Source organism: Camelus bactrianus, chromosome 34, assembly GCF_048773025.1.
Source record: "Camelus bactrianus isolate YW-2024 breed Bactrian camel chromosome 34, ASM4877302v1, whole genome shotgun sequence".
In the NCBI taxonomy this organism is placed as follows: domain Eukaryota; kingdom Metazoa; phylum Chordata; class Mammalia; order Artiodactyla; family Camelidae; genus Camelus; species Camelus bactrianus.
In genome coordinates this window covers 2870331-2898274 of record NC_133572.1, presented here as the reverse complement: position 1 = coordinate 2898274, position 27944 = coordinate 2870331, and the positions used below count along the sequence as shown (strand labels likewise).

The 27944-nt window shown below is 55.3% G+C and overlaps 1 protein-coding gene across 1 annotated transcript in view; it reads right to left on the bottom strand.

Moving 5' to 3' along the window:
• Positions 1–925: 925 nt before the first annotated feature.
• The window catches only part of PRMT8 (protein arginine methyltransferase 8), a 77524-nt gene continuing 50505 nt past the window's right edge, over positions 926–27944 (bottom strand). The window contains exons 5-10 of the mRNA XM_074357507.1: positions 18722–18864; positions 18040–18127; positions 12224–12339; positions 7743–7893; positions 2427–2548; positions 926–1746 (exon numbers count right to left, since the gene is read on the bottom strand). Coding sequence (XP_074213608.1) covers positions 1663–1746; positions 2427–2548; positions 7743–7893; positions 12224–12339; positions 18040–18127; positions 18722–18864 — 704 coding nt within the window. The 3' untranslated portion in view covers positions 926–1662. The remainder of the gene's footprint in view (positions 1747–2426; positions 2549–7742; positions 7894–12223; positions 12340–18039; positions 18128–18721; positions 18865–27944) is intronic.

Sequence of the window (27944 nt, the reverse complement as noted above, 5' to 3'; positions counted from 1 at the left end):
CTGCCGGCCCTGGGCACAGAGAAGAACCCTGCTGATCTGTTCTCCTGACTCACCACGCCTCGGTCACACTGATGACCAGCCTGGGCTGCCCAGGGCTCTCCCAGCCCAGGAGGACACAAGGGATCCGCACTCAGGCACTTCCCCGGGGGCAGGATCCCACACCCTCTGCCCTCTCCCAGGAAGGGAACATTCTGGGCCTTTGGAGAATCAGGCCTTTGCTGACCTGGCAGGCCCCCTTCTGTATCTGTCTTCTCCGGGAGGGGACCCAAGGCGAAAGGGTTAGAGGTGGCAGGGGGACTGGAGATACATCAACACACTGGGGAAGGGAGCTTCCGTAGGAGCCTAGGTTGCCACCGCCAGGAACTGAGCTGTTTGATCTGGGCTCTGTGGGCGCCCCATTCAAGATGGGCACATTCCTGATGCTGGGGAGGGTGCCGGCCCTGCCAGACGCTGACACCAGCCCAGGCAGCCAGCAGTGGGGCAGAGGAGCAGGAACGCGACCATCCACCACCACAGTCCAGAGGGTACCTCCATCGGCCTCACCCTCAGACCCCGCCCTAGTCTCTCACCAGGGACCCAGGACCACACACTCAGCCACCATCTCCTTCTCCTCCGGGCCCTCCCGGCTTCCTCTGCTCCTGACCTCGGCCTCCCTCCAGGCTGCACGTGGCCTCCTCTTCTGGGGCGCTCTAGGTTAACTCACATCCCCCAACCCCAGCTCCAGGACCCTCCTCCCACCCCCGAGGGTTGCAGGGGAGATGCCCTTGGGCCAGTCCCAGCTTCACAACAGCTTCCACCAAGGAGCTCCCATCCTTCCGGGAGCAGCACCATGGGCTCTTCTGTCCCACTCCCCACCCCATCCCCCAGAGCACCAGGAACACTTCCCTCTCATGTGCATTTATTGAGCGCTCATGGAGGGCGCGGTACTATGCTCAGGGTTCAGAGCCACAGTCTAGTCAAAAGGAGACTGGAGCTAGTACAGAGAACGTCTCACAGCAGCTTAACATCTGGGATGGGGTGGGGGAGGGAGAACTAATCACAAAACAAAGTCCTACTCGAAAGCAACAGAATCTCCTCTGAGAGCAATAGATGTCTATGCACACGCACGCACACACACGCGCACACACACACCCCCGGAGGCACACAGACAACCCACTCGGCCCTCTAGGCACGCCCGAACCGGTGTGCCGCGTAAATAAACTGCTAGGCCTGCCGGCCCCACACGCACACACGCACACGCACGCACCGCCGCGCACACGGGGGAGTCCGGCTTGCGCTATCAGACACTACGTCTCCAGGTTCTAGGGAAGCAGTCTGTCCTAGGTGCCTGCAGCATGCAAAACCTGAAGATCCCAGAGAGTCACAGTTAGGGGGCGAGGGGGCACATGTGGGCTCCCCCACCGGGGCCCGGCCGCCGCGCCGCCCGCGGCTCTCTGTCCGATGACAGAGCCTATGAGAAGGGCTCCCGGGGCAGAGCGGAGGAGCTGGGAGCCCTCTGTCCAGTGGCGGGCCCCTGGGAGGCCGGTGAGTTCACCAATCTCGAGGGCAGGGTTTCAGACTCCAGTTTTGAGCGTGTAGTCCTGCAAACAGGGTCCCCGGGGCAGAGCCGCAGACGGAGGTGAGTTTCTGCTCTCGCCCGCTCCCGGCAGCCTCCCACGTGTGCTAACGCATTTTGTAGTAATTAGATACAGATGTTTCGCACAGCTGTCCCTTAAAATCCAAGTCTACTGTGAAATCGAGGTCTCGCTGCAAAGAAGGAGCAGTCAGGGCATCAGTGCGGAAGGAGGCGGGGCCGTGCCCCTCCCCGCAGCGGGCGGGGCTCCCCCGAGCTGCTAAGGGTTCCTGGCTCAGGGGTCCCACAAACAGCCCCCGGGAGCCTCTTCTGGTGCCTCATTCTCTGTAATCACAGGAAGGTCTTTGGTTTCCAACCCAAATCCTTCCTGCTAGAATACAAAAGTTTGCCCTCTCATTTCATCCCGGGGGAAGACAGAGTGGGGTGTTCAAGTCTCCCGGAGGCAGGGCCCTCCAGGCACCTGGCTGGGTCTCCAGCCCAGCAGACCAGCGCAAGGAATGCACGCCTGGTCTTCTAGGCCACCAGAAACTGTTCTCTTCTGGCTCACCTCGTCCTAAATGAGGTGAAACCCAGGGCAACAGCCTCTGTTCTCAAAATCCCTCCCATGAATAGCTGGAAGCTGTCCTCAAGGCTGGGAGGGTCCCCAGGAGGCCTGCGGGAAGGCTCCAGTTCCCGAGTTGTAAGGGGCCCAGGTTGGAGTCCTTCAGTGACGCGGGCACATCTAAATCCACCTCCTCCTGCCTCGTCTGTGCTTAGTCTGACTGTGCAAGAGGCGCCCCGGTACCCAGGTGAGCGGGTCCCTGCAGCTCCCTGGGAGCCAGCCCCGCCCGCCCCTCCTCCTCTCGGCACTCACCACATTTTTGGCATTTGGCTTCATGGATATGGTCCCGTAGATTTCTTCCCCCCTCCGGACAGTGAGGTAATCTTCCAAGTAGAAGACCGTCTGCTTCCAGTGGGTGTAGGGGGCGTCGGGGGCTGAGGGATGGAGAACAGAGCCAGGGGGAAGGAGTCAGAGCAGACGTCTCCAGAGGGGCTGAAGCTGGGACCCTGCCCGGAAGCTGCTGGGCTTCCTCTGGGACTCACCGAGCCCCCCCACCCCAGCACTCTGCCCGGCCCCTGCAGGACCCCCACTCAGCCCAGGGACGATTCCTGCCACCGGGATTGCGGCTCTGAGCTGAGGAGCAGAAGAGAAACACATTCACGCCCAGGGGCAGTATTAACCCAAATGAATCTCAAAATGCTACTGTTTTTCATTAGTTCAACAGAGTGAAGACTTTCAGACAGTGGGGGGCCAGGGAGGTTTGTAGAGTGGTCCGCCCCGTCTCCCCTTAAATGACACCGTTTATGCCAACTCCATGGCTAAACCAGTTTCCCCAATTTCATGGACACCCCCATCCTACGAATAGCTTTCCTGGCCTGCCGCTCTGAACCCATCCCAGCACCCTGCTCCAGGCCAGCCATGGGGTTTGGCTGCACCCTCCTAGCTGGGTCGAATAAAAACTGGGGATGATTCTCAGTCCACAGGCTCAACACTGGTGCACAGCACACACCTCATGCCCCATCCGGAGCCACGCTGGTGCTGCACCTCCCCTGTATTTGCCCTGAAATCCCTCCCACCCCCTTGGCACACGACTAATTCTACAACAGATGGGGTCCTGCCTCACGGGCCACCTCTTCAGCCCCAGTCGTCCTTGGAACACTCTTCCCTCCCTAGTCACCAGCCTCTTCTTCCTCACCCTTCAAGGTCACGTCCTCTGGGAAGCTTTGCCTGACCACCCACCTGGATAAAGGGCACCTTGAGTGCCCACCACCACCCTTGCTAGATCTGTGAGTACCAAATACATGAGCGACGGTGAAAACCCAAAGAGGAGATGGCGAAGCTTCAATGCCCTCATAGGTGTTGAGTGACATCGAGGCTTTGGAACCGACGGATGGAGGAAAGCCCACCTTACAGTCCTTGCGGCTCCTACCTTCCTCCGCCAGGATGCACGACGCGTTGACACTCACTTCCTCGTTGCTTAAGACTAGAGGCGCTAAGACTTATGGGGACTCTAGTAAGTGCCTTTCAAATACTTCAAAAGCTGTCACACGGAGAGACCTCTATGTGGCCTTCTATGTGGCTATGGAGGCAGAACAGAGACTGGGACCCATCAGAAGGCAGGGCTTTAATTCCCAGGAGTAACTGGGGCTGTCTCACATTTGTGTGAGCCACCTGCAGTCCAGACAAGAGGTGTTCACACGCAACCGCTGACGGGATTTACTGTGCGCCCAATCAGACCAGGGCACCGCTAGGAGCGTTCAAATCCCAAGAGCTGTGTTAGTGGCAGGGAAGAGTCTGTCTTTGCCCTTCGCCATGACCTGGCTCGACTGAACGTCAGTGGCTTGGACAGAGACTCGAGGAGCCTTCAATGCACGTGGGAAATCGATGCAAGTTCAAGGTCGTGGGCAGGGGGAGCAGCCTGAGCATTTGGAAGGGCTGGAAGGAGGATCCTGACGTCACGAACATGCAATCTGTGCCTCTCAGATCCTGGATCTCCAAACACATCCTGCCTTCCTGGCCTCTAAGGCACACTGATGTCCACGGACAAAGTCCACCTGCTCCCAGCACCTGCCCTGCCAACAACTTCTAAATGGATTGTCGAAAGAGAGTCTCCGGTGTGTGTGAGATTGGCAGTGAGTCACTGACAGCACCCTTGCCCCCGCAGCCACCCACGCCCGCTCATACAGGTGTCTCTCCTGTTCTTGAAGACCTTCAGGCAAGGAGATGCAAGCAGCTTCCTTCTGCCTCCTAATCAGATGCCTTCTAGGCGCTCCGAGACTTCACTGGCTCAGATTTGCCAGCCAACAAACCTCGGAGTCTGCCTCTGATGGTGGCCCCCCAAAACACACCAGCCTTGAGTTGGAGGAAAGTGTTTTTTCCCTTGGCATCAAAAGGTTAAGAACTTCCCCCAACATCTCGCTTCCGTGATGGGTCCATGGACAAATTGTCTAAAGCAGCTTTCTCGATCCTGAGTCTCCATCCTGGTGTCCAGGAAAAGCTGATGAAAATTCAGGTGCTTTGACTCGACTCCCAGAGATTTGAATCCAGTAATTCTGGGGCGTGAGGAGGGGACAGGCTTACCAAGATGTAGAAATCTGCCCCCAGGGGTTGCAGACACACTGCCACGGCCGAGATCGCCGTGCAGACCCAGACACTGTGCAGGCCCAGTAGTTCGCATCTAATAACGCCTCTCGGGTGGGTGTCCGTGGAAAGGACACTTAATTAGGCAGCAATGGCCTGGTTTCCAGTCTGCATTGCGCATGTGTCTGCACCGCGCCCCCGGGGCTCATTTTCAACATCTGTAGAATGATGCTCGTGTCCCGAGGGACCGAGGGGTTCAGGTGGGGGACCAGGAGGGATGGGAAGGGAAAGGGTGCACTGAGCCGGACCGGCCCCGCTGCACCCAGGACCATTATTCTGGCCTAATTATTAATAGCTCTCCCTTTCACTCTCAGCATGTCCTCGGCTGAAAGACGAACTTTACGGTCGCCCAACCTGTGCCGCAGCAGGTCCCGGTTAGGGTCTGGCTGAACCGCTGCACTAGGCGGTTACTGGTCACTGTGGAAAGCGGTGCATCACCTTCTTTATCCATAAACTATAACTCTGGCCTGCACAGCCCCACTGTCATGGTTCAGAATGTTCTAGGGATTATCCAGAAAGTTGCTCTGCACCAGGGTGAGCACGCACCTCCACTATGGATTTTTTGGGGGGTGGAGGGGTGGCAATTAGGTTTTATTTTCTTGTTTTTATTTTAATGGCCGTGCTGGGGATGGCACCCAGGACCTTGTGCACGCTAAGCACACGCTCTCCCGCTGAGCTGTTCCCTTCCCCGCCGCACACACTGCTGTGGACCACGCATTTAGGGTACTGGTCAGTGAATGAGCCTTCCCCTCCCGCCCCTGCCCCCACTGCAGCCTTCAGAAGCGCGTAACTGGCTTTCAGCTTTCCCCACTACGATGATACCTTCAGCCCTTTAATATGCTGACCCCACGGGGTCTCTGGTTTTCTCCAGGGTGGGGAGGCGCCAGTGCTGGCCTGGCTGATGGAGACCAGAGACTCTGGTCTTGGTGGTCAGGAGACACTGGCCCTGGGACAAGCCCTTCTTAGGGGGGGGATTAGGCAAGTCCCTTGCCCGCTCTGTGCACAGGTGAGAGGGGATCACTATCACCAGGGCCTCGGGAAGCGAATTAGCAGATTTTTAAATTTCGGTAGCACTGCCCTAGCCCTGCCTCGTGCGTCCCCACTCAGCCCCAATGACAAGCTCCGCATTCCCAGGAAGGCTTTGCGGGGACGGTCCACGTGAACACGCTCTCAGGGCAGGGGTGCTGCCTTGGCGCACTCACCTAACACGTGCTCAGAGCGAGCTACGAGCCACGCCCTGCTGGAGAAGCCAGAGGGCAGAGGCTACAGAGTGTGACCCAGGGTGGCACAGGAGGGTGGAAATGCTCGGTGAGCGACAGCCCGTCCGCCATCGGGACCCTGTGTGGTTGTTTAAGAGGAGGCAGTGAGTGTCCCTGTGAGGCTGCGGCAGCATCTCCAAGACCCGCGGTTAAACAGACGAGGCTGTGGAGGGCGGTGCGCGCGGTATGAGCCCGACCTGTGTCTCTAAGACAGGTGCAGCCGCGCCTTGTCCTCCGGTTGTGGAAGACGCCACCAGCGGAGGCAGCTGGGGTGGGGCTCCCAGAACTCCATGTACTATTTTTGCAACTTCCTGTGACGCTGTAATTATTGCAAATGACAAGGAAGTGTGCGTAGGTAGACAGTCGCTCGTGCACACTGACGTTTGCTGAGAAGCTACCAGAGGCGTGCCTGGCGGTGTGAGCCTGTGAGGCACGGGACTGCGAGGGGCTCCCTTTGACTTTTCAGGCCCTTTTTCATATTTCATTGTTTTTTTTGTCAGCGTGCACATACATTGCTTTAAACATCTCCATGACAGACGTAAGCACAGGGCGTCAGGGAGCTCCCAGCAGGACACGTAAGGACCTTGGCCCCAAAGGGAAGGAGAGTCGAGTAATACCCGCACAGGCAGGTGCAGCCTGCGCTGGAGGCGGCCTGGTGGGGAGGGGGGGGGAGGCGTTACAAACTGAACCGTGAGCCCCCAAAATCCGTGTGCTGGCCCCCGGACCCCCACTACCCCAGACCAGGACTGTATTGGAATAACGTCTTTCAAGAAGCGACCGAGTTAAGCCGAGGCCCTGCGGGTGGGCGCTGACCCAGTCTGGCCTGTGTCCTTAGAGAAGCAGGCAATCGGGACGCACGGAGAGACACCAGGGATGCGCAAGGAGGGAGGGCCGTGTGGGGCACGGCGAGGAGACGCCGTGCACAGGCCAAGGAGAGAGGCCGCGGGAGACACCTCCGGGGCCTCCGGACGGCGAGCGGTAAGTTCCTGTTGCCTGAGCCTCCCCCACACTAACCCTGCTCTGCGGCACAGCAGACCCACACAGGAGGGAAGGAGGCAGAGCAGACAGAGGCCCCCGGCCCCCGCAGCGCAGCCGGGGTCGGCGGCAGCCCAGGGCCTCGGGAAGCCCACGTGCGGGGAGCTACATGCGCTCCACGTGGCTGGGCCATGTGAGCGGTGGCAGCAGAGGGGTGATGGGGCGGAGGTCCCATCAAGGAGGGCGGTGAGAAGTGAGGCTGGGGAAGTGGCTGGATCGGGGTCATGGGACCCCCCCCCCCATTTACCAGGCTAAGGAATCTGGGCTTCGCGGTTACAGGCAGTGAGACGCTGCAGGAGTTTGGGAGCCTGTCAGGGACTTAACGGGGACAGACTGGGGAGAAGCAGGGAAGACAGGAAGGAGACAGGGACATTCTGCAGCCTACACAGGGGGACGCTGAGTCTGCAGTAAGGCGTGGCACAGGCACAGAGAAATCTTATTCCACCCCGTATCCTCCCCCGCACACAGAAGATGCTCATAAGTTCCGGATGAACATACGCGCATTTAACCCCTGCCTCTCCCCACCCAGCACAGGCTCTCGGCTCGGGCCATGCCAGCCGCAAACTTTTTACCTTCTCCTTGGGCGGCCAAACCTGTGGGCATGTGCGACCCCTCCAGGGCTGGACTAAGGAGGGGTCATGCCTCACAGAGCCCCGGCCCAAGCAAGGGCCTCGAACGCCGACAGAAGGCTCACCTGTGGAAAACCCCATCTTCTTGTGGCACTTGGTAAATTCGATGTTGAAGTAGGTGACCAGGGCGTGGATGTAGTCATTGCGCTGTATCTGCAGGCAGAAGGCAGACGTGAAGGACAGCTCCTCCGTCTTCACCGTGTAGATGTCCACCTCCTGCAGCCCAGGGGGGAGAGAACGTGGGCGCTTAGAGCCTCCACCGGCCTGGGTGGCAGCTTCATTCCCAAGGGAGACTATTGATGGCAGACCCTGCCTCCAGGTGTCACAACTCTTGGGGGGGCTTCCCAGGCCCACCCGCCACCCTACCAGTGACCTCCTCCATCCTTCCTAGGGTGGAGTCTGCTCAGGCAGTGCTGCAAACAGATGTGAATCTGAACCTGAGGGCAACAGAATTAGGAAGGTGAGTCTGCATGGGTGGGGGCTAATGGGGGAGGGGAGAGAAGGGTTAATTAGACAGATCCTCCCTAAACCCAATCCGAACACTCTCAGAGTGGCCCCCTCAGCGTCACCAGTTCACCTAGCCGTCCCCATGGTGGGGTCCCCGGACGGCAGCAGCAGCATCTCCTGGGGGCAAGTTCCGAGGGGTGGGGTGGAGAGAGGGCATCTCACACCTGCTGCGTCAAAGCAGCATCTGTGGTTGTCAAGCCCTCCCAGTGACGCCCCTGGACCTGACCACCCATCTCCCCTCCACAGACGGCCTCTCGTGTCATCTCAGAGGTGAGGACCACACAGTCACGGACTGAGCTGGGGGGAGCCTGCTGACCGTTCATCACCAGCCCGGACAGTTTAAAACATAAAATGAAACGGGGAAATAAGAGGTGAGAATTTTTCAGTTCTAGCCAGGAATGGAAAACAAAAAGCACTAATAATTCAAACAGTTTCAGCTGGGAAGTGGCTGAAAGTTAATCTTGTGTGGGAGCAGGTGTAACCAGCAACGTTTTGCGATGCGCTGTTCTTCCTGTGCGAGGATGCTGACTGACGCTGGCCGGCGCTGGTGAGACGGGGCAAACCTTCCAAGACCCGGGAGGCCTCCAGACTGCTTTCAGTGGGGTCTAGGGAAGAACTTCCCATGGCTGGGCTGTGCGGCAGGGACCTCTGTCCTGCGTGAGCTCTGCACAAGCCAGACAGCTGCCTGTGCACCTGGGACACCTGTGCGCCTGGGACAGTTCCCAGGGTGCTCCTGAGACCCAGTGATGGGAGACGTTGGGAACAAGCAGGAGAGAGGGGTCTCCTGGTAGGGAACCCAGAGCAGGAAAGAGACAAGGAGGCTTTAATCTCTACACATTTCTAGGATGAATAAAGAAAAAACTGATGCAAAGCATGCCAGGGCCTTCAAAGCCAAACCTTTCCTCCACAGGGTGGACAGAGGTGGAGATGTGGTCAAGGCAGCCGGCCAGACCGGAGTCCTGTTTCCGTGTGGGCTGGGCAGCTGTGACACCCTGGGGGCCTGCTCTGACCTGTGGGCTGGGAAGAGGGTGGGACTGCAGGGGTGGGGGGATGTGGGAGCCCTCAGTGATGTCACTTCAAATCCAAGCGATGCTTTGTGGCCCCGAGGACGAGGAGCAGGGACTATAGGAGCCCATCTGAGCTCGGCCAGGCTCCTTTCATCTCGGGACCGAGCGCAGGGAGTCCTCTGTTCTATGTCCCCTGTTAGTCTCGGCCACGCCCACACCTGGGGAATCTTTTTAGCCCCAGTATCTGTCAGTTCATGACGCTCGCCGTCCCTCCTGCCACGTGTCTGCAGGATCCCCCCGGCCCAACAACGCTTAGAGCAGCCGTGGTCAGCTGGGCCGTCCACCCGGCTCACAGCATCTGCACTCACTGACTTTTCCATCTCGCCTTCGTCAGGGCCAGCCCACCAGGCTCTGGGCTCTTTCCAAGGTCCCTGGCGCCTTCTGCCACCAGCCCAGCCTGCTCTTTCCACCCGACCTGTGCCTCATCTCAGTGGCCTCGCCACCTCTGCCCCTGTTTCCCTGTTAGACTGGAGCCCTTTGGAAGTGGGGGCTGGACACAAGTGAGCCCCTAACCCATCACTCTTCCCCTGACACTGTCCCAGCCTGACGACTCTCTTTCCCGTCCCCTCCCAAGGCCTCTCCTTCCCACCAACCGATGACTCTCCTTAAGACGCATTCAGACTATGCCGCTCCCTGGATGAAAACCTTCCGTGATTTTCTACAGCTTACCCAAGAATGCCCCAGCCTCTCGGCCTGGATGCAGAGAGGGAACAGGGAAGCTGGCCCTGTGACACATCCATACCTGGTCTCTCTCCCCGGTGTCCTCCCTTCACACCACCAGTGTCAGCGTGCACAAGCACGTGCACAAACGCACAACACCCCATCTATCGGGGACTCCATCTCTGCAGGGTCTCAGATGTCAGTCAACCAGACGTCGGCCTCCAATGCCACCGTGCTAGCTGACAGGGTTCACTGGGCCCTACAGACACGTGCATCTTAGTAGGGGCCTGGGAAGGCATGGATCGAAGGCTTCCAGACCAGGAGTAACAGAGCTATGCACTAAAACGGGGTGGCGGGGGCAGTGGGGCTTGTGGGGTGAGGCCCAGGCCATCCGTGCAGGTGGTCAGCTGCGGCTGAGCCTCGGGGACAGACAGGCCCTCTGGGTCAGGTCCCCCCTCAATGTCAGACCCAAAGTCTCCAGAGTCAGGTGTGCTCACCTGGTCCCCCGAGCCTGCCCCCCTTCGCTGGCAGGTTTCTTCTTTCACCGCAGCGGCAGCGGCAGCCCTGAGACCCCAGGGTGACCCCTGACTCGGCCCCAGGCCACCCCACCTGGCAGAGGGCCCTGCAGGCATCAGTGACTCAGGCGCCTGGCCGCTGCTCTGCTCACGGCTAAGGAATGTCACCGTGGATGTCTCCAAACAGAAGTCTGGTCAAAGCCGAGTCTTAATTATAATAAAGTGTCACGCGCCACATGGTTAATAGCGACGAAAATAGCAATTAAGTGTGTGAAGAAGGGCAAGTGTTTTCCCAACAGAGCCGGGGACGTTGCTGAGCGCACCAGCGGGAGCTGGCGGACAGCTCTCCTGGCCGCAGCGGCTCGCGGCCTTGTCCTTCTCGGGGAGCCAGGGAGAAAGGGGACGGCCCGGCCCGACAGCACGGAGCTCCGGCCACCACACCCACCGCCCTGAGGGGTCCTCGGTGCCGGTGACTCACACCCCTCCTGCCATACGACTCCCCTGCCCCGCACTGAGTTTGCGCCCAGGCTGCTCTCAGGTGTCACCAGGAGATACGCTTGCAGGTTCCTGGCTAGGGCAGCAGGGGAAGGAGGGAGAGCAGTGTGGCCTGGGGGACAGAGCCGGCCAGTCCTAGACGGGCCAGCAGTGAGGTGGCCACACCTGCAGGTCAGGGGCAGAAAGCCCCCCGGGCCCAAGCACGTGGAAGGAATTTTAACCCCACTACTTGCAGGCGTCTCAGGTCACCTGCCGCGGCCATGTGTCCTTTCGGCAAATCAGTCGCACAGGCGATTTCTGCTTAGACCACAGTATGTGCAGCCGTGTTTTGCACGGCAGGTGAGTTGTTCGGGGGTGTACTTCCCTGGTTTTGTTGGGGGTGCCAGGAGGGGGCAGCTTCGGGGACAGAGGGGCTGGGGGAAGAAAAAGAAGGACGTCTCTTGTGATCAGTCCTGCCCATCAGAACAGGCTGAGCTGGGAAGCGGCAAAGCCCTGTCAGGGAGGGGCCGGGGCTTGAACTTGGGGCCGAACCCCCACGGCAGGACGTCACAAAAGGGAGGCAGCCCCTGATGGGACCCGTGCGCGGTTCTGCGGGCTCTGCTTGTCCTCCGAGGTCCCCTCTGAAGGCAGCAGTGACAGGCGGTGCTTCTTCTCAGGGGGACTGTGACGCGGGACGAGGGACCGTTTGCGTCAGTCCTGCGGGGACCTCCCCTCACCCCAGCAGCCCTGGGCTCTTCCTCCTCATCCTCTGTGGGGCTTTTTCGGAGGGGGCAATTAGGTTTATTTTTTTTTTAATTTAACAGAGATACTGGGGATCAAACCCAGATTCTCTGGTTAAAGTATAAACTTGAAACATGTGAATCTGGTATCTTTCTAGACTTTAAAAAAACAGTCAAATATCAACAGTTTTCCACCATTTGGCAGGAGAGATTAGCGTCTATAAATGCAAATACTTAGGAAAAAAGACCAGAAAGATCAATCTAACGTGCGGACAGTGGTCCCCCCACCTCTACGCCACACCGCCCCCACCCCCCTGCACCACCACGGGACACGCACTGACCCCACCCCCTGCCAGCTGTGCCACCGTGGAGTCCAGCGGCGCTCTCTCCACGCCTCTGCTCAGCGACTCTGCCTACTTCTGACTGGCCACCGTGCGCTGCCAGAGGCTCTGGCCAAAGCGGCTGTGCCTCACAGTTTGGGACCCTGCAGGGGCTGGTGTGGCCTTTCGTCCACGCCCATGGCGTCCAGGTGGCACAGCTGGGTTCCCACATGCCTGGACCCAAGCAGGGCCAGTCTGCAGACCTTTATTAAACAGGCGTTGGTCACCACTTGCTTTGGGTCCACGATGTCCACCAAGGGTTCCTTCATGGCAACATCCCGGATGCAGGTCATGTCAAAGCCGTAGACATTCTCCCACCCTGTGGGAACAGAGCGAGACATGAGGGTCGGCAGCAGGACCCCCAGAAGTCTCCCGACCCCCTTAAGTATTAGAAGGCCAGGAGCAGCTCGTGCCCCTCCACCAGAGGATAGCAGAGTCGCTCACCTGCTGGAGAGCTTCACAACCTGCTACAGGCTCAGCCACACCGTCTCATTTGTACATGGTTTATGGTTAGGAAACGTAAACCTCAGAGAGGCTGAGAAACTTCCCCAAGGGCACACAGCTACAATGCCGCAGGGCCAGGGTTAGCGCTGGACTAGTCAAATTTCTGCCTCTTCCGTACCTCCTCTCCAGCCCCCTCGCTGAGCCTCAGAGTCTCCTATGAACTCTCTTCCCTGCTGTCCACAATTCTATTTCGGTACCTTTGCTCCAGCCATTCCCCACGCTCATCTCTCTCCCTCCTCCCATCCCTGCCAGCGGAAACTTTCATGCAGCCGAAAGGAACACAGGCTTTCAGTGAAACAGGCTGTAGCTGGATTCTCAGCACCACCACTTACTGGTCGGCTCTCAGGCAAATCTGCTAACCTCTCTGAACCTCCGCTTTCTCTACTGCAAAATGCAAGGCTGGCGGGGGAGTGGGGGGAGGGGGCCAGGAGAGGCTTTGCCTTTCTCAGGCACCATGATGTTCTCACTAAGGATCCATCCTGTAAGACATATCCCCCCGGGGAGGGGCACGAAGCATCTCAGCAGTGCTCCTTGGCCTCTTGGAACTGTTCATAAGATTTAAGAGGGGGACAGATTCAGGGTGCAGGGTTGGTGAATGAACAAATGCAAATCTGATGGTCCAAGACCACCTTTTAAATGATGGTATCATTGCTGTCACTCACTGATCACCTAGCCCAGGCCAGAGTCTTCATTTACTCTACCCAGCGACCCCATGAGGATGCTTGTATATGACAGACGAGAAAACGGGGGCCTCAGAAGCTGGCACCTGACCCACACACAGTATCTGGCCCAATACCCCACGTCAGGGAAACCCTGGAGCAAAGGCTCAAACCCAGCTGTGCCCTAACCCTTCGGCTGTGCAGACCCAGCTGTGACAGCAGCTCTCAATGCCGTTTCCTCTCCCCGCAATGCAGATGGTGACTGAGCAGAGTCTTCAGTCACTGGGCAGCTGAATCTCACTTGTCTGTTCATTCAGAGGGGCTTAAAATGCATTGAAATAGAGATGCTTTTCTCTAAAATCTTAGAGCGTTAAGTTTTTTGTTTTTAACGTTCACTAAACAAATGGTACCTTCAGAAACTTGGGTCCCCGTGTGTGTTTAGGAGAGGAGAGTGTGAGGAGGGAGGTGTGAATGGTCAGGGAACACTGTGCTCCTTCCACTCCGATTCTTTTCTAAGGCATACAAAGACCTTCCTCAGGGAGAAGAGGCCAAGAAAATAATCACCTCCCAGAGGGTGAGCGCTTGTGAAATCCTGGCTGTGGGATAAGATGCCAATCAGATCCCATTGTATACCCGAGGCTGGTGCCAAATTCCCAGCTGAGCCTGCCTACGTTTGGTGGCAACAGTACGTGCTTTGGAGAAGACCCCCTTCTAGAATCTGGAAATAGCTATGTGTGCGCCCCCCAATAAAACATGCCCCCAAACACGCCGCCTTTGTTTAAAACTCTTCCTCAAGAGATCTGCAGCCACGCATCTGCTCTTTCCCTCTGGGCTCTGCCTTAAATTAAGGTTCAGGGCAAGGGTTGGGCAAATATCTAAGAGTCTATGTGTGTAATGGTTAAAGTCCTGAGCTTTGGGCTTCAAACCTGGGCTTTGCTGCTCATTTGCTGTGCAACCTTAGGCAAGCTTTTACCCTCTCAAAGAGTTGGCTGCTTCTTCTTTAAAGTGGAGATAATGATAATTACAGTGACTCTGTAGGGCTGTTGTGGGGGTTACATGTGATGATACATGGAAGGTACACAGGACAGGGCCTGGCACGTGGGAAACTCTGGGACAGCACAGATGCTATCCTTACGTGGTCTGGGCACTGGCTTTGCTACCCCCCAGGTGATATGACCTCAGCAGATCAGTCCCCTTCTCTCTGGCTTGTTTGTACAGTGAGGAGTTTGGTTCAGTGGTTCTGTGTTCCAGGATCAGCAGGGACACTTTGAAAAATGCAGATTCCTGGACCACAACCAGACCTACTGAATCAGAATCTTCATATCTGAGGAACCCAGGAAGCTGGGATTTTCAAATCTATATAGGCAATTCCAACCAGGGTCTGGAAGCCCTTGGTCTACACGGTCCTTAAAGCCCCTTTCAGTCTGGTTTTCACATGGGGAGCTTAACATCTCTTGGCCATTGTGGAAGCTTCCCATCCTCTCCCAACCACGGGACCTCTCCTTCTGTTCCCTCAGCACCTATATAGAATATCTGGCATAACACAGGTCCGTGGGTGATGCTTTTTTAACTGAAATTTATTCCCGAACATTTAATGCCTGCACTGCTTCACAAAGCCTGGTGTTTTAGTCACCTTCTCGGGGGTTAATTCATGTCTTATCTCCTCAGCTAGACTGCCCCACTTTCAGAACAGTAGATTTTTTTTCACTCCATTCTGCTGACCATTCATTTCCCACTAGCTTCTTTACCATAAGTAGAGCAGGGATGGGAGAGGAGGCACATGGAGGGTATTAATCTTCTGCTGCAATTCTGTCTTGTCCACTGAATGAGTGAATGGGGGGTGAGGGTCATCATACACCAGGAAATATTATTAGTATTCTGGGGGTTAAAAAAATAACATCAGAAGGACCTATGAAATTTAGTGTATGGATTAAAACAAACTCTTGAAAAGGACCACACTATCATGTGATGGATGTAACAATAGCAACAGCAAAGCCAGGGCCTACTGTAACTACAGACTAGATGGGCTAGAACCTCTGCTTTAAAAGCCCGGCAGAGGAAAAGGCGTGCTCCTTTCTGGGCATGGATCAGTCATCTGCCTCTACAGTTCAGCATTACTCACAATGTCCAGCATTCATTAAAAAATTACAAGACACAAGGAAAAGAAAGGAAAATGTGACCCTCATCAAAAGAAAAAAATAGTCAATAGAACCAGACTCAGAGCTCAGATGCTGTCATTATCTAACAGAGACATTAAAGTACCTGTAACAAATATTTTTAAAAATCTAGTGGGGAAACAATATGAACAGGTGGAGAATTTCATCTGTGAGATGCAAACTATAAGAAAGAGCCAATGGAAATGCTGGAAATGAAAATCACATTATTGAAGATGAATAATTCTTTCAATGAGCTTATGAGCAGAATGGATATATCAGAGGAGACAATAAACCTGAAAACGAAAGCAGGAACATGAAATCCCGGAAAACAGGTCTCACTCTTCATTGGAGGGAACTTGTAGCAGCATCCTCCCTCCCCACCCTGGTCCCAGAAACGCGGGTTTCTCTGCTAGAGCTGGTGAAGCTGCCTGGGAGGACAACAGAGCATGTGCCACAGGTGCCACCGACAGTTTCTCCTCTAGACACAAAGGAAGGTGTGTATCTAGTTTCATACATTATAGGCTTTTAGATCAAAGTCAGTTCCTTGTATAAAATAGGCTAGAGCCAGAAAATAGATGTCGAGGAGGTGGCGGAGGAGGAACCATGGACAGCTCCTGAGCCCTCGGCAAAGTCCTGCCCTTCAACACCCACCCCCCCAGCCCCATCCCCACCCCCACCCCCACCCCGGCTGACTCTACACCAGGGGCCACTTGTCATCATCTCATCAGCTGGGAAGCTGGTGCCCAACCTCTAACTCTCAGCAGGCTGCACATCCACGTACTGGGTGAAAAATCAAGTAGGGTATCTCCCAATTTTTTTCCAATTTTGAAATTCTAGAAATCTCTAGAGTTCTAGAGTAAAAAAAATTTCTTTAACGACTGCTCCTGTCACAGGGTTAAACCCTACACCTGGCATGTTCCTCTGCTGGTTTACTTCTGTTTCTTCCTTAATTTTCTCATTCATTCATTCACTCAACAAAATTCGGTGCTGTGAGCCTCGAACATGCCAACCAGGTCTCTCTAAGTGTTCTTTAGTAGTTGATGAGCAAATTGAGGGCAGGTTCTGTATTTCACACATTCTTGTGCAGTTGACAAAAGGGAGGAGGGGAGAGGAGGGGGAGGGAGGAAGGGAGAGGAGAAGAGGAGTGGGTGAGGAAGGAGGGAAGAAAGTGTTTTCCTAACAATTTCCTTTCTGAAAGGGACCCAGCATGTCTCTGTCTCCTGCTCCACTGTAAGACATTTCTTTTTCAGCTGGTTCTTCGGCCAACTGAAATTTGCTTACAAATGTTCCCATAGCAACCAGCAACCTTTCTGCATTTACTTTTCTTTTTTTTTTTTTTTAATTTTGCTTTTACTTTTGATTTAGAACACAGAGAAACCAAAGTCTGTTTATTTAAAACAGATTTCTAAATGGGCTTGCTTCCTTTACTAAAAACAAAAACAGATCTTTAAAAAAAATGTTTAAATGGAAAACAAGAACATTTTAAATAAATTTTAAAGGTGTGTTTGATTTACGTTTTTTTAGGCACTGACAGACACTGCAGAGCAAGCATCCCACAAGGAACAGTGGGGCTGACTTTTAATTTTTTTTCTTTCCCAGAATGCACAAAAATTGCAAAGCGGTGGGGGCAAGACTCTGTCACATGCCGTCCAGTCCTAGGCCAGCACCTGAGCCCATCAGGACCAGCCCAGTCCACATCACAAGGTGCATGAGCCCAGGGCTCCTGAGCAGGATTCCGTGCAAGGAGGAGGGTGAGGTATGTTTGCTTTTAAACCATGAGGAAGTTCCTGAAAGAGCTGTGCAGAGGGTCGGAGCTCAATAAATATTTAGTACGCGTGAGAACAAAGAATGTGCCTGAAGGTTCTCCTCCAAACGCGATTTATACAGTTACGGCAAGAACTCCAAAAGCAGCCTTACGACACAGCTCCAGGGTGAAATATGTCCTACTTACATATGCATTTGATCAGTGTTCGCTGCTGAGCTGGTGAGATCTGCCACGAGAGCACACCTGTCCCGGATGAGCCACTGGAGGCCACCAAGCTCAGCAGTCAGCTCAGTTGCCAAAGCCGCGAGCAGGAAGGGGCTCGGTGACAGCTCGGAGACTAGACCCAGGCTGGTGCATGTAGCGCCAAGAACTGCCCTGTCCCCTGATCACATCCTCCTACCTAATCCTCGAGACAAGTCTAGAGGGTGGGGAATGTTCTCTGGAGCCGAGGTGCAGTGGTGTTTAATTTGCTCACGGTTCCCCCATAGGACTGGAACCCAGGGCTGGCAGGCTTCACAACACGCTCATCTAACCTCGGCCACCTTACCTCCCTTGGTTTATCGAATATTGGAAATGACGCCAGATTGGCTGGAGGCAGAGGGCACACAGCCTCAAACAACTGTCCCATCTCTGTCTTCTCCTGACCCCAGCTCTGAACGCCATGCGTTGAGTTTATATTTCCAGGAGGAGGTAAACAGACACACACACTAATGCACTCCTTCTGGGAATCCCTCCAGCAGAATCAACTGCAGGGGCCAGAAGACAACATCTCGACAGCAGAATCTAGAGAGGGTCCCAGGTCAACTCCTCCAGAGGCACAGCCGCTGTGGCCACAGACCAGCCACTAAGCCCCACCCCTCTGAAGTGCTTCCCGCCCCAAATGTGCAATAAGAAAAAAGAAAAAGAGCCCAACAGAGACTCAAAAGGGGACTTACAGTGGATTTTGAAGTCCTTGTACTGTCTGTCCTCAATTGCTACCACGTACAAAGCTGCCCGGTCTGGAAACATAAGCCCTCCAGGTTTCTGTTGATGAATTGTGGGGAAATGGGTCTTGTAATCTATTCACCTGACAAAGACATCACATTTTGAACTGCACATAGAGTCACCAGACAGGCACCCCCTTGCCAACACTTCTCATGCAGCAGGCTGCCACGCGGCCAGGGTGAGGGCTGGGCTGGGACGCTCGGTTTTCATTTCAGTACAAGAAAAAATTCAAGGGACTGAGGTGGGGGTCAATAGAACAAGTAGGGGGGGCAGAGGTAGGCCCAGTGGAAGATGTTTTGACTTTTTAGCCTGGAGAAGCCAAGGTGGAAAGCACACTGGGCTCCCTGGCAATCCTGCAGGTCCCTGGTACTTGCTGACCAGATCAGACTTTGGACAACAGAGAGTGGTTGTCAATTAGAGCCCCAGAGGCCAAAGCTAGACCTAAGCACACTGTGGCAGCTAGACGTGGAGACCTGGGGACAGTCACCGTGTCCCCAGGAGCAGGTCTGATTTCAAGAGAGGGGTCTGGAAGCGGTGACCCTCTAGCCCCAGCCCCCTCTGAAGTCCTCATACTCTTCCTGGGCTGCAGGAAGCGGCCAGCAGAGCGACGAGGGCACAGCGCGCAGGACTCACCAGCCACTTGTCCCTGGCGAAGATCACCGTGTTGAGCATGGACTCATAGAACAGACAGTAGCCCATCCACTCGCTGATGATGATGTCCACCTTCTCCACGGGCAGCTCCACCTCCTCCACCTTCCCCTTAAAGATGGTGATGACTGGAAAATAAGAACCCCGAGGCCACAATTTTGCAGGGACCCTGGCCGGGAACCATGAGCTCCCCGCAGCAGGACCCGATCCACAGGTGTCAGCACTGTCCTGACTCTCCTAGGATGGGACATACCTCTCCCTTCATTCACACTAAGAGAGTCGAGAACTCCTCGCAAGTTTTCCCCCTAAGATGCACTGAGCAGTGACCGGCCTGGGACCGCACTAAGCCCGTGACAGGCACCCTGTCGTGGGATCCTCCCAACAAGTCTTTGAGGCAAACGTGCTTCATCCAGAACCTTTAAGGGAAGCGAGGCTTAGAGAGGTTAAATGATGACACGGAAACAGAGCCCAGTCTGATAAGCTACACTCTCATGCTTTTATCAACCTCCCCCCACCCCAACAAGGCTACTGTGACGATTCAGACCAGAGAAGCCAGGGAGGCCGCCTCTGCTGCCCTTGCATCTCCTCAGGCCGGGCTCAGCCCCAGGGGGTGCCTATCTAGTGCTGGAGGGAAAGGCAACCTGGCTGGTGTGGGCTGTGCACTCAAGAAACCAGGGTTGAACTCCTGGGCATATATCCAGAAGGAACTCTAATTCAAAAAGGTACATGCACCCCAATGTTCATAGCAGCACTATGTACAATAGCCAAGACATGGAAGCAACCTAAATGTCCATCGACAGATGACTGGATAAAGAAGGTGTGGTGTGTTTATACAATGGAATACTACTCAGCCATAAAAAATGATAAAGTAATGCCATTGCAGCAACCCAGATGGACCTGGAGATTGTCATTCTAAGTGAAGTAAGCCAGAAAGAGAAAAAAATACCATATGAGATCACTCATATGTGGAATCTAAAAAATTAAAAAAGAGGACACTAATGAACTCATCTACAAAACAGAAACAGACTTGCCAACATCGTAAATAATCTTACGGTTACTGGAGGGAAGGGGTGGGAAGAGAGAAATTTAAGAGTTTGAGATTTACAAATGTTAACGACTATATACAAAAATATATAAAAAACAAATTTCTTCTGTGTAGCATAGGGAACTATATTCAATATCTTATAATAACCTTTAATGAAAAAGAATATAAAAACAAATATATGTGTATATGTATATATATAACTGGGACATTATGCTGTACACCAAAAATTGACACATTGTAACTGACTATACTTCAATCAAAAAAATAATAAATTTAAAAGAAAAAAAGAAACCTGGGTTGAAGGGCTAGATCTTCTTGTTATTAGCTGCATGACTCTCCCCAAGTTACCTGACCTAACCCAACTCCAACTCCCCAGAGAACAGCCGGGGAAAGGGTTATCTACCCCACAGGTGGTTGTCCTGCTAAAGGAAACAACACATGTAAAAGGCAGGCTCGCAGTCGGGGCTCTACATCAGGCAAACATTATCTGACACCCTCTCCTTGTGGACCGCCTGATGAAGAGGTAAATGGGGTGAGATTGAGCCAGAGGGCCTGCTCAAAGTGGAGTCTGTTCCCGGGTCCCGTCTAAGACCGTCCCATCCCACTGGGGCAAGAGAAGCATCTTAGTTGAGTTTTTGATCACTAGGCACAGACGTGCACATGCTTTGGAGTCCTGTTTTGCAGTCATTGCTGTAAAGATCAGAGCCAAAGCAATCTCAGACGCCGCCATGCAACGGACAGGGTGATGCACTGGTTGGCTGGTTCCATCAGAACATTTCCCCTGAAAGGTTACTTCCACACATCCGTGCCCTGAAACCCATTCTGCACCATCTTCTGAAAAACCACACGACACCTGAGCTTTTCTGGGAAAACTAAACAATGCCCTGTACTCGGGGGTAAACAGACAAAATAGAACCAAACACCACGTATGTCCCGAATCTGAGTGTCATGCCAAATGAATGTGGGCGGGAGGCTCCTAGGTGGCAAAGGACATGCAGGTCACCGGCTGGACTCCACGTCTTCACAGTGGATGTGCTGGTGACGGCGGGCCCATCAGCAGTGTCTGAGGACCGTGTGCTCTCCATGCGTGCTGTTTAACCAAAGCTTAATCAGATAAGGCCCCTCTGCAAGGAGTCACTTGGCCAATGTACGTTGTCCCTGATCACTCCCGGCTTGTGTGGCCCTGCTGCTGACTGCACAAGCCCTTCCCTGGGAAGGAAGAGGGGGGAAGGGCTAGCCTCCACCAACAGGCTTGGAAGGGGAGGGGGGTGACCAAGCTCTGCTCCTCGGGGGCTCCTTAGACCCAAGGGCAGAAACTCAAGCGAGAGCAGGACCCAGGATGCATCAGGAGCATCCACAAGGGGATGGAGCACAGGATTTTGGAAAATGCAAACAGAGTGCCTGACTTACTTCTTGTCCTAGAAAAGGACGGGCAGATATATGCCTGATTCACCTGCCTCATCGTTTGCGTGCAAAGCCTGCTGTCTTATTTTCGTCAACGTTTTCAAGTGTTTTAATGGTCTCCCTTCTTCCTCTTTGCACCTCCCTTGAAAGCTCTCCCCTAATGACTGCACATGCCTACAGGGCTAGGAGTTGATTCCTCCTCCTGACGTCCAGGAGAATGTCTTCTCCTGCCTCTGGAGCCCCACGATCCCCACCCTGGGTGCCTAGGACAAGGCTCCCCCATGATGGTTCTATGGACAGGACTCCAGTAGGACTGCAGGAGGCAGAGGTGGTCGAGAACCTACAGCCCAGTCCGACAGGCAGGGATGTACAGAACATTCCTTGGGTGTCCCCCCTCCGCAGAGTAAGTGAATGCCGTCCCTGTTCTCCATACTAACCCTCCTAACCATTAGCTGCTACAGCCTGATCAATGTGGGTATAACAGAGGGTAGATAGATAGATAGATAGATAGATAGATAGATAGACAGATAAGATTAGATTAGACTAGACAGACAGACCAATCATAGATACAGTGGGTCACAGAATAGAAACAAATCACAGTTTTTGTCTACAAAAAGGCAGAAGGAATCAATTAACCCCACAAAATGCTGAACAGTCTGGACCTCCTTCTGCATCACCCTTCTGCATCCAAACATTTCTCGGGGCAGACGAGGTCCCCACCTGGCTTGGTGAGTAGATGGGCCCTTTGTGAAAGGAAGAAGGCACACCTCCCTTCAGTTCAGCTGTGGCCTGGATCTCAGACCCCTTTCCTTCCCTTGGGCAGGTGCTGTTGTGCAGTGCTCAACCTTTACAACCGTACACTGGAGGCCTGGAGGCAGACAATTTAGTCTCTCATTCCATCTGACAACTAACTTGCATCAAATAGTTCCTCCCCTCTGGGCCCTCAGTTTCCTCATTGGGGCAAAAAAAAAGGAGAGAGATTGAACCTAAAAGTCCCTAAGATCCTTTGAGCTCCAACATGCTTTGAGTCCCCAAATCTGCACTGAGTCTGTGTCAGGCATTCTGCAAAGTTGGCCGGTGGAGACGGCAGACTTCATGAGGAAGCAGTGCCTTCATGTCCAGTTTGATGCTAATTTGCAGCAATTCCTCTGTCCTGATTTTCAAAAAAGAGGCAACTTTGTTTCTATGAATCAGCAGGGACATTCTTGCTGTTTCCAATGGTCACCATTAGCAACCACTGATGCTCCCAGATGCAAGTTCCCAGTCTGCAAAATGCTTCCTCCTGTGGTGGGGTTGATGGCAACTCAGTGACGGCCCCGGGGTGATCCTAGGGCCTGTATGTCCACACACAGCTACAGGCAGACTGTCCCCACGTCAAACCGCTTCCAGGGATCTTAGCCACTGATCGATGTTAAGGCTGCAGCACCTCCCAGCCTGAACCCTACTCACTCAGACTGTGGCATCTCTCAAGGTGGCGCTGAGTTCACTCTCTGGAGCTCTGTTTTTATTGCATAAGGATGATGACATTGTGTTCAGCTCACTGCGACAGGACCCTGACTTGTGAACTTCAGGAGAATTAATCGTAAGTACATGCCCTACACTTGAAACTGGGAGACCTTCTCCAGTCACTGTGAGCTCGCAAATGAGACACCCGGATTCAGTGGTGGGGGGGCTGTTTTCAGTGGGACCTTTTTTCTTTTTGTCTTGAGTGGTTATTATGGAAATAGAGTCATTCTGATTCGCGGTGATTTGTTTGACCTTTTTTTTTTAATGAATCAGCTCAGCCCCATCTGCCCTGGGCCTCTAGTGTGTCCATCGGAGTCAGCTGAGTCCACAGAGCCCAGTTCATGGCCTCCCCGTTTCAGATGCCCCCCACCCCGGTCCCCAGAGCAGACCCTGTCCCACAGAGGGGTGGGCATGGGGGTTGTGAGTGTGGCCACAGGGAGCACGTTCCAAGACTGGAGCCGCCCGATGCCAACCCCGCCTGGGTCACAGCAAAGCCACGTGACCCCACACACCCCTCCCCGGCCCCCCACCAGCCTCCAACCTCCTTCTCTCAGTTGTCTCCTTTAGCTTCCTAGCCCCAGGGTCTGGCAGAGCACCGGACTCCTCACAAACATTCAAAACTCCTTACCGAATGAATGGCTGGATGAATGAGCAGTTTTGGAAAGAGGGTATTGGGTTCAGAGACAAAGTGTCTTCAAACTAGTCCTAATTATGAGAGTGAAACCTCGCCGGAGTCTGAACAGAAGCAGGCAGGGTGAGTTCACAGACCTCAGCTTGGTCATCTTCACGGAACTGGTGTGGCTGGTCCTACTGTTCCTTTTGTCTAATGAGAGAGGTGGAGCTTGAGAAGTCGACGCGTGCAGCCGGAATCTAGACCTGCTGTGCAACCGGGCACGTCACCCACCTCCCTGACACTCCTGTCCTTCGCCTGCCAACGGATATCATCATGGCTCGATTACCCGCGGGATGGCCGCGGACACCAGGCAATGGCTTGGGGTGATGCAAGGAAAGCAATCAGACAAGGCCAGGGAAAAGCCATCCTCTGTCCAACAGCTGGCAGGCTGGTTGGCTGGACGAGGAGAGGTTGCGCCACCATGAAGAGCTCAGGGCGGTGGGGGGCGGGCAGGGTCCACAGCTCATCGACCTCCCTGATGCCAGCCCCGCCTCGCTCCCGGCCCTGGTCTTCTTCGGGGTCCAGGGGCACGGATAAACCTCCCTTGGGAGCTCAGACCCAGCCCATTCCTGAGCCAGTGCTGATGGGACAGACAGGACAGCAACACCTTTATCCTCACTATCTGGTGGGACTTAGACTGCATCCTACAGCAAACAGACCCCGTCACTGGAGAGGCATGGACGAGCCCAGGGCACTGCACATCCCTGATGCAGCAGGTTCCTCGTCTCTTCCCACATCCCCTGCTCACCCAAGAACGTGGGCTTGAACTTCTGCCTGATCCCCAGCACTTCCTGCCCGGCTCCCTTGAGGGCTTAGCTGGTGCTCTAAAGTCCTGCCAGCTCTGGCCAGAGCCCCTCCCTGGCCAGAGCCCCTTCTTGGCATGTCTCCTCCTTTAGACACTGGCTTGAATAACACTCAGCTAATCAACACCCATCCCAGGACTTGTCCCCACCCCAAGTCATCACCCATCCCTGGACCATCACACGGTCCAGCAGGGCACATACCCAGCACATTGGCCACAGGCAGATGATGGTGTGGGCTTGGCCAAGGGGGCGGGGATTAAGAAGAATGGTACTGGGCAGAGTGGCTGAAACCACCGAGCGTGCAGAAGGCAAGGCTCAGGGATTCAGAACACCCTTCCAGGGCTCATTCCCACTCACTGGCATAGCAGAAGCTGGCATAGGACAGGCAGAAAGGGTCTCCCAGCTCAGGAAACTTGAGGGGCACCTCTCTGTGTTAAACCCTTTCCCCCACTCTCAGCACGCTGGTTCCTGCTCCGAACAGGTTCCTCGCCTCAGGGCTGTGCTGTTACGTGTCTAACAACCGGCTCCCGGAGGGGAAAAGCCCAATCTGTAGCAGTGTGAGTCAGCCCCAGCCCACCCTGGCAACCACCCCATCCAGAGGGGACCCCCAGTTCTCTCAAGTTCTCTGTCCTGTTTTTCCAAAGTGCTGTCACCATCTGGAATTCTACAGTGATGCTGTTTGTCCACTGGCTTTTGTGTCTGTCCCCTCCCTGAGGCTGTGAGCACCACAAGAGCACGACCTTGTCTGGCAAGTTCTCCGCTGACTCCCAGTCGCCCGGGACAGGGCCTCGGGGGTGGCTGACAGCACCTGTAGGACTGTGTGCATGGCACCCAGTCCTGAGCTTATTCAGGGACCACGTCTCAAGCGGTGAGGAGAGGAGGAAGCGTTGTCAGGAGCTGCTGGTACAGGTTCCTTAAAAACAATTTTATCCAGTTAATCTCGGCCCTTGTTTTGACAGGTTTTTAGTCAAGTTAATGATCAAAACAATAACAGCAACTGCTGACATCGCGCACCATGCGCTGTGCGCTGTCCTGCTGCCGACAGGGAGGCACTGGCGGACACTTAACAACCCGCTGTCCAGGAAGGAAGCCCTGATTTGTAGCATTTGCTGATTTCTCCGTGTAAATACTCCCACTGTGGCCAATTTCAAGCCGCCAAAGCGCCTGCATCCATTCCACGGATTTACCGAAAATTTAACAAGGGGCCGCAGCTCACCATGGTTTTCCAGACGGTCACTCTGTCTTGCTCATAATGACCTTCTGCAGTCTGTGCCACTATTATCCCCATTTCACAGAGCAGGAAATGGAGGCACAAAAGGTCAGCTGTCCCAGTTGGCAAGTTCATCTAGCAGAACTGGGTGTGCGGTCCCACGCAGGCACCCGACGAGGCGTCACCTCCACGGCCTCCCAGCGGGGAGGGGGCCGGTCATCACGTGGATTCACAGCTGCTCCCTGCCTGTAGACACAGCTGGACGAGGCCAGCCCGCAGGAGGGTCCCCACACCCCCAGGGCTCCTATCAGAACGCAGGTGACACCGCGCAGGGGACAATGACCCCAGGGAGTCCTAGCCACCTGTAAGGAAGGATGGAATCTAACAACATGAGGTTGGATGTGAATGAAAATTCACGACATCCACGGGCCCAGCACAGGTTAGGAGCCACGTGTGGCTTGGCAGCCATGTGTGGCTCAGATTCTCCACAACCGTTGTGGGGCCTGGAGCCTCACTGGAGCAGGGCAGCCTCTGGGCCCTTCCGGTCACCCTGCTGGGTCCTCTGCGAGAGGGACGCCGAAGCAGGACCAAGGAGAAGGGGGCCGAAACCACAGCACAGGGTGAAGGGACTGGGATGGGCAGCCTGGAGATGGGGGAGACAGGCCACCTGGTGAGGGGGAGCCCCCCACCGCAGTCCCGCAGGGAGGACACAGAGCGCTGGTTAGGACTGCGGGGAGGCAGCTTCCTCCTCAGGGGCAGGACGTGCTCTCACAGCCCTGGGGTGGGGGTAGGGGGAGTCCATCAGGGGAACCGTCCCAGGACTAGGCGATTCCTCCAAGCCCAGAGGGGTGCCGCAAGAACAGAGAAGTCAAGTATCATCTATAAAAGCCTTGGAGCATGCGGCCAGGAGTGAGCAGAGTGCAGAACACGAAGCCGGAAGGACCTACAGTGACGGGTTGGTGGGTACCCATCACCCACGAGGTCCGTGCGAGGCCCTCGAGTGCATTGCCGCTAAGCCCCCGGCAACCCTGCAAGCTGCGCCCGGACGCAGCCCCCCGAAGCGGGAGCTCAGGGACGGCAGTCACCCGACAGCCCTGCCTGCTCCTCCCCGCGCATCGTGCTGCGCCCAGGACCCTCCGTCTGCGACACCCAGGCTTGAGGACATGCCCAGGCAGAGGAAGAGAGACGAGGGGTCAGTTCTCTCCTTGAGTTTCCTGAGAAGTAAATCAAGTGGATTACAATATTTTTTTCTAGAACGGAAAAACCTATATGACTCCCTGAGTTGCTCTGTCAGCCTTCACAAGGGAACCTACCTTTCTAAGCACCCGCGGCCCACCAGTTTCCTGGGCAGGGAAGGGGAGGGGACGGGAGACTGCCGGGGTGGCCGTCAGAGAGGAGCCCGAGCACGTGCGCGGGCCAAGCGGGCGGCAGGAGCCCTGCGGCTGCGCCAAGGCCGCGGGTGGCCGCGTGGAGGAGGGGAGGGAGGGAGGCTGACTGGTTCCGGGGAGCAGGTATCCTATGTCCCGGGTTGCTATTCATGTCCCTACACCTACACTCCCAAGACCCACACAGTTGGCTGTCGCAGCCTTTCAGAAGCATTTCCGTGGGAGCCAAGCTGTCCTCTTTCCAGTGCACCAGCCGAGGCAGGGCCTGGGCGCCGGCCGCTCCCCGACCTGTTGCTCCCCCTGGAGAGGAAGAAATGGAGAGGCTTTGCCTTGACAAGGCCCCGCCTCCTGCCTGGAGTCCCCCCTGGGTCTGGAGTGTGTGAGGGGCAGGAAAGGCTCTGAGTTGCTGGAGAGGCTATTCACCTGGGGACAGTGGTTGATCCCTCCGGGGCCTTCACCTCCACAGCATGGAACCCAGTGTGAGCCGTCAAAATACAGAGCACAGGACAATTCCATCTGGAAGCCACGAGGTGGGCTGAGCAAACCAGACGCCCAGCTGCCTGGGGCGGGGGCTGCGGGGCCCGCGACAGGCCAGGTGGGGTCTGAGGCTGGAGAGCACAAGCGGTGAGCAGGGCGTCCCCGTGGAGGGGGGCCTGGGCGGGAAGGTGAAGGCCAAGGTCGGGAAGGCCTGTGTTCAGGGGCAGGCTGGCTCCGCCCACCGGAGCCTGAGCCCAGAGAGGAGGTGCCCCTGTTGGGGGCTGCCCAGCACCGGGGTCAGAGCCCAGCACGAGCGGCAGGTTGCGTGGGCCAGAGGTGGTGACGGCGGGCAACTTCACCTACAGGGACTGATCCAACATGTACACATATTAAGAATGGGCGCCAGGGTGTCACTGTCAGAGAAAGGAGTCACAAAGAAAAGGGGTGAAAGATGAAAGCAGGCCCCGAGACGCTGAATTAGACGCGGGGGCGTCACGTGAACACCTCCTTGATGTTGTGCATAGATGGACGCGGAAACACACTCTGTAAGTGTGCGTCCACACACCTGACGCTCACACGCGAGTTCTTCCCACTGAGACAGCCCGGGGGCCCTAACACCCTAAAATCTATGAGCACACCTAGCCCCACATCCACTAAGTGGACCCAAGATTCCTTGGAGAAGCCGCTGGACCAAGAACAGAGACG